This window comes from Harmonia axyridis, chromosome 2 (genome assembly GCF_914767665.1).
Source record: "Harmonia axyridis chromosome 2, icHarAxyr1.1, whole genome shotgun sequence".
Classification (NCBI taxonomy): Eukaryota; Metazoa; Arthropoda; class Insecta; order Coleoptera; family Coccinellidae; genus Harmonia; species Harmonia axyridis.
In genome coordinates, this window is record NC_059502.1 from 8,119,353 (window position 1) to 8,132,301 (window position 12,949).

General features: G+C 36.9%; 1 protein-coding gene across 4 annotated transcripts in view; it reads left to right on the forward strand.

Annotated features, from left to right (window-relative positions):
- LOC123673113 (caskin-1) overlaps positions 1 to 12,949 on the forward strand; it is a 262,265-nt gene that overhangs the window by 195,538 nt on the left and 53,778 nt on the right. The window contains exon 1 of one of the 4 annotated variants that reach the window (XM_045607547.1): positions 3,076 to 3,520. The exons of the other annotated variants lie outside the window; for them this stretch is intronic. Coding sequence (XP_045463503.1) covers positions 3,133 to 3,520 — 388 coding nt within the window. The 5' untranslated portion in view covers positions 3,076 to 3,132. Of the gene's footprint in view, positions 1 to 3,075; positions 3,521 to 12,949 lie in introns of those variants that run through there. 4 annotated transcript variants of the gene reach the window in all.

Sequence of the window (12,949 nt, forward strand, 5' to 3'; positions counted from 1 at the left end):
GTACTGACGACCATGCATCTTACTCTTGAGTCTAGTGTACCTATTGTAACCTCGATGTTATGTTGATAACCTAGAATTTAAAGTTTCTTCGGAAGGTTATTAAAGAAGATCTGAAAATTATCAGATACATTTTTGGCCATGTAGAGAATTTCATATTTTTGGTATTCCCAATCAACCAAAAGCTCTTAGACATCAATTGAGGAAACAATAACTACGCTATTGACTAGTTCGAAAGAGGAATAGTTTTTCTTCATTCTCGCAAAATTGATCTGAAAGTAGGTATGTGCTGTGTGTTTGTGAGTGCTTCAAAGACACTTGTATGATAGGAAACTTTTTTATAGTGGCATCAAAACCTAGCTGAACATGAATTTAAAGGCTTGATAATGTTCCTTCCAATTGTTGTTGACAAAGTCAGTAACTGTTCATATTGTTGATAATTGCAAAAGAATTGCAAATCCCGAATCATTCGACGATTCTGATACAAAATTGATACCAGAAAAATGAAGAATGTTATTGTTATGAACTGATAAGGAACATACTCGTAATTGAAAGTTCTAACGTGTTCTAACCTCTAAATTTCGCACGCTTTTCAGCTCACATAACAAAGATCATACTGCAGGTATGATAACTTGTGTATGACAAATGCAATACAAATAAAAGTGTATTCAACAGATAGGACGAGCTGAAATTCAATTATCCCCAGTTTCCCAACCAACCCGCGGAGTGAATTCTCCCATTTCCACATCATAAAATTACCCACCATTTCTCAACATGATCGACGATCCACCATACGAGCAACACCACGGCTCCGACCTTTCTGCCACATCTCGGAGAAACATTATCAAATTGCCGCAATTAATCTCGAAATAATACCCTCCAGATTATAAAATTTATCCCGCGACCCCGCACGCCATGAGAAACGAGCGCCAGTTTGTCGCGTTGTTGCCGTCCGATTAATAGGTCGCCATCAGTGAATGTCACACTTAATGTCTGCGAAAAGTAAATAAAATGTCAGGGAGGATTTTAATATTAACGGGGATCCGGGTTGTTGTAACCTTAGCGGGGGGAGAGTGGGAAGAACAGAAGGTCGGAAACCGGATCGATGCGGCAACGTCGCCCGTTCCGCTGGCGCCCGATGGATCTTGGTCCTTCGATCGGGATCAGTTTTTTTCGGGGGTGCCATCGCGACGGGTCGTGGGGCTCGAACTTTAGTTCCGGCATTTACGGGACATGTGTTCATGAGAAATACTTCGTCAGTTGGGTGTTTTTGGGCATGGGGTGATTTTTCGGAAAAGGCACAGTGAAAGGTGAACTTGAGAGCGTGTGAAAACGTAAAAAAGGAATTCAAATTTTTTTTAACGATAAAATTAGGTATCTATAGTTATAACATAAATGCGTCGAGTTAGTTAGACCACTTTTAACTCAATTTGTTACGTTTATCTCCGTCCCACAAAAATGGCAAAATAAAAATATACCAAAACAAAATATGGTACGTGACCTTATTTTGTAGAAATTCATTTATGGTATCAAAGCATCCATCGAATAAAAAATCACGGATTGTCTGCTTGAAATATTAACTCCCTTTTATGTTATGGGGAAGGTTGTAATAAATTTCAATACCCTAGTTAGTTGTTCCTTTTGTTGCGGCGCTGCTCTATGCAGAGGACGTCAGTTTGACTGGCATTATGTTGGCGGGCCATCATAGAACGGGGTGCGATTACAGTAAAGTTGTATCAGAATTCTATGGTCCGATCAACCGCTGGAAGAACATTGGACAGGTTACACTGATTTGAAATATGTATATGGTTTTCCAATAGGAATGAAATGGTTATAATGGCAACACTGTGTATTATCTTCAGACATTTATTATGTCATTTTTGTTCAATAGATTAAATCATTCAATCATGGAAAGATACGCGTTTCAACAACGTTAAGAAATTTTTTATTTGTTTATCAAAATTAGAGCTCATTTGTGAACTGAGCCGTTTCATTTTTAAATTTGACAACAATATGACAAATAGTGAGTCGATTATCAGAATAGTATCTTATATCTTAGATGAAAACTAAATTTCTGACAGGAGAACTTCTGCTGGGTCTACTAGTCTTGCATTAATATTTATATTCAAGAAATATCTGTGTTAGGCTACAGAATTAGGTCAATTAAAGATATAAAAAGTTCTCTGCCTTCTCTTTCTCTTTCTTAGGTGTTGGACCATCTGTATATATACCCGATGTTTGTTTTTCCACACAATATAATACTTTATATCGCAATAATTGTCGAAGATAAACTGGCTGTTTATCGATTAATGTCATCCAAAACGTTTACAGAAGATAACCCAAGAAACAGTTATCTTGGAAACCAAATATTTTGATATCATCATCAAACCTATAGCCGAATTTTACTGACACGAATTCTGATGGTTATGATACCAATATAACGTACAAATATTCTTTTTTCTTGGAAAATGGAACATCAGGTTCGAACAATATTTTCTGTTGAAAAATATTTTTCAAATTCAAGTGGAATTGATAGGGCAAAAACTCAACGAGCGATTCGAAAATTTAGCTGAGTTACCATATAACTGCTCTGACTAAAAAAGAAGTTAAAGTTATATCTTCTGATTTCTGTGACAAGTATAACATAAATAATTTAGTTCAATCTACTCATTATTCATGATTCTCTGCCAATATAAGTACTATCTCTGTAAATTTAATTGGAAATAACCCTTCAAAACGATTTGTCCTTGCTGCAAAAAAAGTAAGAAAAAAATCAAAGAACAATTTGGAAAATCTTCATAAATTATATATTCATGAAAGTTCTTCTACCAACCACTACGGCGCCACAATCGGAAAGTCTATATGTATATATCTAATAGGCCATTCCAACTTCTAAGTAAATTCCTTCCATGATTGAGAACAGTCAATCGTTCAAACGACCTGCGATCATCAAGACGAAACATACATTAAAAAAAAAAACAATTCGCAAATTAATCCAAGCTTTATTACAGCGCTGTAACAAACCACAAGTGGAATAAACGCTTAAACCCAACCATCAGCAACACTTAACCCTTAATCTGTGAACGCGCATAGAACACATCGCGCAAAAAAACTAAACTGTGACGTCGTCCGAACATGGCGACCATCTGCTTCCGGCCTCCGCCTCTTCCGCCCGGCAAAAAATCCGGGAACGGTCACTTCGCGAACGTGTCCCGATCCCGGAAAAACAGCAACGGGTACCTATCCTCGACCTACATGAGTTTCCGGGACCCGAGCGAGGACTGCGATCTGGCGCCGGCCGGCGAGGAGATCGAGATGGCCGATCTCGGGAAGAAGAAGAGGACCGCGAAGCTCGGCCACACGAACTCTCTGTGTCGCGGCAGCGGCGGCAACAAGGCCAGGGTTGTCACGCTGGTGAGGAGCCACTCTGACGGCAATCTGGACAAGAAGGGTCTGGATCAGCCGCTTACCATCAACCGGTACATGAGGGTGCTGAGCGGGAGTTGGAAGAACCTGCTGAACTGTGAGTATGAGAAGGGAGGGGGAAGAATGATTGGTGCTGATGTGGTGGTGAATGATTTCTTGCTGTCAAAAATTTTTGTTAGAGATATGGGGAGTAATACAAAGCAAAGATCTTGCTTAGTTTTATCAGAATTATTAGTCGATTGAGGCTGTTCACCAAATTAATATATTTTGTCTGGATCTGGGTCAGTATTAAAGCTGTATCGGGTGTTCTAAATTCGTTGTCTATTAAGAGGATCCCGAAACCGCTTTAAGCTCAATAAAAGGCTCATTTTCGGGTTCAATTCTTGGGAGAATTGATTTGGTGATAAGTTCAACTGTTTTCAAGCTTTAGGTAAGAGAAAATTGAAAAATAGCGTGAAATGGAAAGTTCTCATTCTATCTATCGGGTCTTTACTACTGTTGTATAAACATGAAACAAAAAAAAAATTATAGTTTTTTTTTCACTAGAATCCATTGGTTCAATCATTTGTTTTTTATTGTTATTAGTTTCACGCGCCAAATCAACCAAGTGCCTATCTATGATAATCTGTGAATTTCAGATAATTAAAATATTCGGTGGCCACCAAGATCTCCGGATTACTCTCAGTTAGATTTCTTCGATATTTTCGTATTGATAAATGTAGTTCTTTAAGTGTGACCAAAAGAAAAAATCTGACGGTGTTAAATCCGAAAACCTTGGAGGCTTCCGAATATTTTGATTATATGAAGCACTTGGTTGATTTGCTTTGCGAAACTGAAACTTTTGATGATTTTTATAGTTTGATACGGAATTTATGTATCATGTTGTATTTTCGAAAATGGAAAAAAGCGATTTCATTTCTCATCTTAATTTTTAAGGTTTACATCTGGAAAGTCATAAGTAACCAAATTAGTACTGTAGCATTAAAACTAAAGGCAATAAAAAACAAATGATCAAACCATTCTGAATTAATTCTACTGAAAAAATTGCCTGCAGTGCATGGTAATAGCACTAGTAATAAAGAAGTCATTTTTCAATTTTCTCTTGAAAACAATTGAACTTAACTAGATTGCGATTCCCACCAAATTGATTCTATCAAAAAACGAGTTCGAAAATGTTTCACATATTTTTATTCGCTCAAAGGAATACTGAGATTCCTTCACTAGACAACGAATTTGAATATTTCTCATAGAATAAAATATTTTTTCGATTTGACATTTTTCTTGATTCGGCTGAGGTAAAAAGATTAAGACTCTCAATATTCCAAATAAAGAATTGTTTTTTCTTTACAGTTCACATGATCATTCAAAATGATATAAATTTTAGTGAGAAAACTTTCTACAATTAAGAAACATATTCTTCAACTATGAATCTTTTCTACTTCTAATGGTTTTCAAGTTATAACACCGCAGATCCATAAAACTGCAGGAAATAAGCTTAAAGAAAACAATTATGTAGGAAAATCTAAATTTACAATTAAAATACTCGATCATTCCAGAAAATACAATTATGCTCATTGTTTTTCGCAAAACGGACAATTTTTAAGATATTCAAGTTGAAATGATAAAAAATCAGAAAATTCGGCAAATAAAATATTGCATATGGTTTCACCCAAGAGCAAGGAATGCCTGGAACACAGCTAAAGCTATGTTACCTCGTTGTTTTTTTTTGTATAATCGAAATTTTGACACGCATCTTTTGAAGTTTGGAATTAAAGAGAAAAAAGTAGTAATGCATTTGTGGTGATATCTATACTGCAAATCCGGGTCTCATTGACTGACGTCTTACACTACTCGTATCGAATACCTAACCCGATATAATTCGATCCCAATCCATATTACATCAATCCCCAACATCTCTAAAATCTCAACGAACAGGTAGCAACCGCATTTTCCAATACTCAGAAACCCGCACTTTTTTTCTCATCTATTCATCGAATTCACCTCCCGTATAAATCGATTCCACGTTTTCTCATCCGGTTCCCAGAACCCCCTTTTCGATTCGGCCAATCCGGTTCTTCTGCGAACTCCGCCGGTTCTTTTGGCACAGGAAGAGATCGGCATACCGGCCGTAAATCTCCTGCGAATAAATTAACGGGCAACATAATAATTGTTATTTAGTGATTAGTTGCGCGCTAATCTTTATTGACGGGACGTACGTTCTCGTATCGTATCTCTTTATCTGCGCTGATATATACGTTCGGTCCGCGAATAAGTACCGTAAACGAGGGGTATTGATTCGAGATATGGGCGCGATAAAGATGGTTTCACTTTGGCTCGTGAATATTCAGAAACGATGCGTCGTGTCCTTTTTTTTCAAGGTACGCCCTGTATGGCCGGAGGGTTGGATTTTTGCGATTTACTGTACGAATTAGCCGAATTGATGGTAATTTTTATGTTCGCGAATTATCGGCATGATCGAGCTCACGAAGTTGAAAGTGACTTTTCATTATGGGATCCTATATACAGGGCGAGTCTTTGACTTGTACATATTTTTGAACAGTAGATTCTTGATGTGAAAAGGAACACTTTTTCAATTTACCATTTTTTTCGATTCGGCCTAAATCAAAAGATATAGCCATTTGAAATTTTCATAATGAGCTATGCCAACCCTGAAAACCTGCACACTAATGTTTTTCCAACCATAAGATATATTATAATTATACTCTTTTAATCTTGGACATGAGTAGGGATTCACTGCTTGACTTGATTTTCAAGCTACTTGACTTGAGCTTGACTTGAAATCAAGTCAAGTAGTAGTTTTTCGATCTCAAGTCAAGTCAAATATTTATTTATCAAGTACTTGAGTCACAACAAGCTACTTGATTTTTAACAGTTTTATTGTGTAGTGTCACATCAATAAGGAAATGATGAAATGAGGAGGAACCTTGCAAAAAAACACTTTTATTTATTAAACTTATTGTATGAAAGAACCGAAAATATAAACTTTTTTTAAATAAAAACATAAATTAAATCACTATAAATTAAAACAAATAATGAAAAGTAAAGTTTCTAAATATTGAGAAACCTCCAGACTTTGTTTGATTTTATAATTTTCCATCCAGGGCCTAAGACACATGAGGCATCTTATAGATTTGTCGCCTAATCCATTGCGAGTTTTCGTAACTGTAAAAGCAGCTCTGGAAAATTGTCTTCCAACAGGAGCTGAAGATGATGGCGTTAATAAGAAATCCTTGGCCATTTTGGGCAAGTTTGGAAAGATATTTCTGAAACTACCAAAATCTACCGAAAACGTTCATAGAAATGTGAGAAAACTACTAATAAAGTCACACTGGCAAATGCTTCAGTCTCTCGGCGCTCGAGGAATCCCCTTATTTAGTCTAAGGACGCACGAGATTGCAGAAATATATGCCATTCGACGCGTGCATATCAATCTCAAGTAATATCAAATAGCTTGATATCAAGTCAAGCAATAAATATATAAAACCAAGTCAAGTCAAAGTCAAGTATGTAATTTTTCACGAGCTTGATTTTCAAGTCAAGTAGTTGGTTAAAATGTCAAGCTACTTGGCTTGATAAATCCCTAGTTCTTGATACCATTTTTAAATTTGTATACATTACGACAAATTTTCATTATCCCAAAAATGATGATCACTTTACTTTCCGTAGACTCAGTAGCAATAGCAAAATAGTTAAATTGCTCAGCTAATGGTCTTCATCATTACCTTCTCATCAAAAGTCAATTTTCCAACGAATAATGCTACAGACTCGACACATGCATATTAATCTTAGTTGAATATCCTTGATTGATTTCCTCCATTCAGATGTTTATCTATTTGCCTGTATTGTGAAATGATGATTGACAGAAGAAACAGGAAATATTTCTTCGCCATTCTCGAGTGAAACCTGCATTTACCATTCTAGTCTTCAAGAATTACTTAGCGTGTTTAAGGTGATTCCCTTAAACAGCACAGTAAAGAAAAGAATTGTAAGTTGCACCATATATAGTTCTGGCTTCATTAACATTACATGCGCATCTGTTTGGTATTATCCTTGACTGCACGTTTTTATTTTGAATGAATGAATCGAAGGATAAAGGTATTTAAGACCGCTGATGGGTGTTTCGCAAACTGAAGCTTAAACAGATAGCTTTTAATGATTTATAAGACATCTTTCCCATTCACCATAAGGATTAGTGTTTCCTCACTTCGTACCTTTGTGGGTCAAACACCGACCAAATCCGAGAACGACCTCGTATTTCATCTTTGAGCATCAGATAATCCGTCAGAAGTATCGATTACCAAAAGGCCCACCGTTCAGATTCATATGGGATGTGTCTCAGATTTGTTTTGTCCCATATACTCAAGAAACACGTTATCAGATGTCAGCGACCTACTCAATTAACCAGAGGGTTTCAATCAAACTGTCAGCGGTCGACCAATTATGCCTTGTTCAACACCTTAGACCAATTATTTATCGCCTTGGTGGATACTTCTAAGGCAGTGGTTCCTAACCTAGGGGTACTTACGTCGATTCGAGTAAAAGACTAGATTTTCGACATAAAGGCATCGAAATTAGGGCATCTATCAAATTTGAGGGAACTGAGGTGCTGTAAATTCTATAACAACAGTCGACAATATCAACAATAATAAATAAATACTAAATACTAGCCAAGGCTCCTAAGAATGTCGTCGGTTTCGTTAACAGTATCGACGGTCTCCCTGGATTTGTATGAATAGGTAGAGTTAAGAAAAAAAGATCAATTTGGTCGCAGTTTCCGGAAGGCTAACAGAGCCGTAACGACCCTGATTCAGTGAAATAATGATATTAATACAAGTACGCAAAGTACACCTTACCTAGCAGATCCACACACACTATTGTGGGTCTACTAGCTAGATAGATCCACACGATAATAACAATAATACAAGTATACGAAGTAGATCTATTCATCTAGTAGATCCACACTATTATGGATATACTATCCACACTATTTTGGATCTACTAACTAGATAGATCTACACTATTGTGGATCTACTACCCAGATTATTGTGGATCTACTAACTAGATAGATCCACACTATTGTGGATCTATTAGCTAGATAGATCTGCTTCGCGTACTAGTATTAATATTATTATTTCACTGAATCGGGGTCGTTATGGCTCTGTTAGCTTTCCGAGAACTGCAACCAATCTTTTGTTCTTAACCCTACCTATTCATAATATCTAATCGTCCTAATATGAAACATTCCTTTTTATTCATTTTCAGTAAAACTAGACCCTGCTAATACTTATCTATTCTTGAACTCCACACTAACAATTGACTGATAAAAAAAGTTAGGAACCGCTGGTCTACACGTATTCTTGTACACCGCGATCCCGGGATTCCTTAACACAGGGATCTTTTAAAGAAAAACTCCACTGCTGGTCCATGGGAATGTTTTAATTAAGCGCTGTTATCTTCGGAATTCTGTGGTAATTTGTTGTACACGTCCTGCTATTTAGGTTACGACGTTTTGAGAGGTTCGGTTCACAAGATATCGGAATAGAATGTGAGATACGTGTTGAACAGATGAAGGGATGAGACTACCTGAAAGAATAATACCTGTTCTTTCAACTCTGTGGATTTCTTTGAATTACACAAAAGATTGTACTAGGGTTTGAGCTTTGAAGGATGTCTGAACAGTGGAGAAATTATAATAAAAAAAATTTGAAACTTTATCGTGGAACATTATTTCTATTCATTCCAAAGCTTTTTAGATTATCTTTAGGATTTATGGCAGTTTCTATGACCTATTTGCATATTCATAGCTTCGAAATCAATGATGGGAAGTGAACAAAAGTGGATGAAATATATGTAAGTTATCGAAGAAGAAATTGGGAGAAGCAACTGTTCATCAAAATTCGAACCACACCAATGAAACTTTCATTCGTTTATTTTACATTGGTTGAACATCTCCATGCTGTAGATTAAATTATTAATCTTTTTGGCCATTTTTCATGTCACTGAACGCACAAACATACCCCACACACCCGTTCAAGGTCAACCGACTAGCCATCTCAACAGCGAGTCTTAAGTACCATCAATATTATGGCCGATAATTTCCAAACCGGTGTTTCGATCGAGACTGTGTTTTGTCTTCAACGATTCCCAGACGCCCAAAATCAATAAAATCTCCGCGATGGCCTCTAAATAACGTTGATTTACATCGGTTCGATCGTTTGTGTTGTTTCGATGGTTAACTGTTGGGGTTTATCTGTGCGAAAACATGAACGCGACGTTTAGGTGAGAAGTAATAGAAGATAATACGGGTTTTTATGATCTTATTAAGAGTCACCTGCTTTGATTGGTCGATGGAAAATCCGCGGTGGTAATGGATTTGAGTAAATTCTCGAAGAACCTTCAGCTAGAGGGATTTGAAATATAGGTATATTCAACTCTGATTATGGACTCGGAATTAATCCTCTTGTTAACAAGCGCTTAAAGATAGTTTATTGACGGTTATTTTATACCTGCTTTCATTACAGGGAATTCAAATGAATTTTCCGAAAATGTACCAAGAATTGTATGGTTTGATTTGAAAACCACATGAATCAATCTAATATATGATATCAGCTACCATCTCCTATGTAAAACTCTAAATTCCAACCCCTCAACTCGAATTAATGCTGAAAAAGAATATGAAACTCAATGGAAAGCTTGGAAATCACAATGATATTTATAAATTAAACAAGTATTGACCAAGGGGTCAATGGTTTCTTCTACACCACACCACAAGCTATTTGAAGAGCATACTATTGCAACGACTATGACCAGTCCTATCCTAAGTCGATTTAAAGTACACCATTTTCCTAGGAAGATTGAACGCTGGAACTTCCTTTGAAGGATCAACGATTAGACTTTCGTTGAAGACAAGAACTCGATTCAGAACGTCAGATCACTTTTATTGGATTGAAGGAAAGTATTAATCCCTAAAGGCTTACGTGACTTTAATCTTGAAGTTTTAGTAGCAGCAAGGTGAGATACAATTGGAAATAAGTTCGGGTAGAAATTACTTTTATCCCAAAATTTCTTGACTGCAACCTGCCTACGAATATGAGGCGGTAATATATGAGCACTGATAACCAAGGTAAAGTGGAGCTAATGATTCCATTGATAATTCTCATAGAAACGTCAAGCTGTGCATCAATTTTATGAATATGAGCGCTATTGAACCTTGAACCAAACAGAGCAACAGTATTCAGCATCAGAAAAAACCAAGTCCAAAGCTGCCGTAAGAAGAGTGATGGCATGAGCATCCCATGAAGAAGCAGCTAATTTTAGAAATCCAGAGAAGAATCAAGTTTAACACCAAGGTATTTGGATGATTCAATTGGGAATTATTGAAAAATACTAGGACATCATTAATCTCTGCGCATGCATTCTTATTTCATTTAGGGATTCACGGCTTGGCTTGATATTCGAGCTCAAGCTTGAGCTTGACTTGAAATCAACTGAAGTTTAAGTCAAGTAGTAGTTTTTCAATGTTGAGTCAAGTACTTGATAAATAAATAATTGAATTGATTTTGAAAAACTACTTCTTGACTTGAACTTGAGTTGATTTCAAGTCAAGCTCAAGCTATTTGAGCTTGAGGTTAAGCCAAGTATCTACTTTATCAAGCCAAGTCATGAATTCCTAAATAAAATTTGATGCATGCGCAATGTTTCATAATGTCTTAGTAACTTTCAATAATTCTCTATTGCACCATACAAATATCTTGGTGTTAAACTTGATTCTTCTTTGGATTTCCAAAATTAGCTGCTTCTTTATGGGGTGCTCATGTCAGCACTCTTCGTACGGCAGCTTCAGCCTTGGTTTTTTCTTCTGCTGAATGCTGTTGTTCTGTTTGGTTCAATAATCAATTTCATTGAGAATCAATGTGAATGTTATTATTGTTATTATACATAGGACTTTTATATTCAGTTTTATCCTCTTAATGGACGTAACGCCTAATGACTCAAATTCTTCTTCTGACCATCAACGTCGCGTGAGGGGTTCCGTAGACCCCGTACGTGCTACGGCTGGTGGTCTCGTAAATTGTCGAATTTCGCAAAGATTACCGAACGGCATGCACCTAAGGCGCACGGATAACCGAAAACGATTCACCGGCTTTTTGCAAAGAGTGCCGTGATCGGCCCTCTTCCTCTTATTGCCGCTGCAGTAAATCAACCGGGCCGAGAGAAGTCGAAATTTCGTACGTGGCGAGAGCACGCAAAAAAGTCCTCGCCAGAAGTTTCGGGGTCAGGAATACTTGCCGAAGTCGGAGAATGTTACGGTTATAAAATGGGATATCGTTAACTGCGTGAGGACTTGGAGGACGGATAAAAAGTTTACGAGCGCCGGATCGCAGTGGCCGAAGGCTGTTTTGTTACGCGTTTATTTCTGGTTGGGACACAGTGTAATCAATGTTATCCGACCTGAGGGTACCAGTTTGTAGTGTGGGAACATGCACGGAAATAAGAAGTAGTTATTGCGTACAATGTCATCGTAATGACTTTTCGTATACGAATGCGCTGAAGTGACAAACGCACTAAAAAAGCTCGCCGCACAGCGGTTTTATGCTCGGAAAACTAAATTCCAAAAATTCATATCCATTCAGACATAAAAACAAAGTATATAGGTGGAAAATATTGTGTATCATCGTAGCCTAAGCAGACCTTTTTTTCGGAAAGAAATTAGTACGAAACAACGTAACAAAAATTGGCATCTGTCTGCGTTTTGTTTGTGTAACGCATTCTTTTGAAAACTCTACAGGTCGTAATTTAAGAGATATCGAGCTGAAATTTGTGGCGCATATGCTGATCCACTGTCCTCAGAAGCTATTCAGAATCGTTTGTATCGAATAAATGGTTTCAGTGTTTGCTGGGCTTTTATCGGTACTTTCGTTGTAAACAATCTGCAGATCGCACTTTTCGAGCAATTAATGTGAAACTCAGATAGATGCTCATCTGGGGCCTTACGAACTATTGGTTTGAGTCGTATAGTATATCCAAGTTCACTTGGAGGAAGCCAAAATATTTGGATTATACAAGGGTTGTCCAAGTTTACAGAAATTCCTTTGAGGCCAGTGAATTTATTGCCTAACAATACATTGAAATAAACCCCTGTATTTAGCGGATCGCGGTATCCACTTCTTAAAGGAACATCTGCCAAGCGTTTTTATGGTCTAGTTCAAGTGACTTTGGATATACTATACCAGTAGTTTTCGAATTATTCTAGATTTCCGGAAATTTTGGATTACGATTTCGGATTTTTTCGCACATCTGCTATAATAAGAACTTTGCCAACCAGCTTTTCTCAGCAGCAATATAATTCAAACATGAAGAAAGCTTAGCCATTTACACACAAAAAAAACATTGACGTTGCCACATCTGTCGAAATTGCAGAAAATTAAGAAATTTTGATGATTCATTGGAATTCATCTAACTTTTTGTCGTTCTGAATATACATTGACGCTGTTATATAGGGATA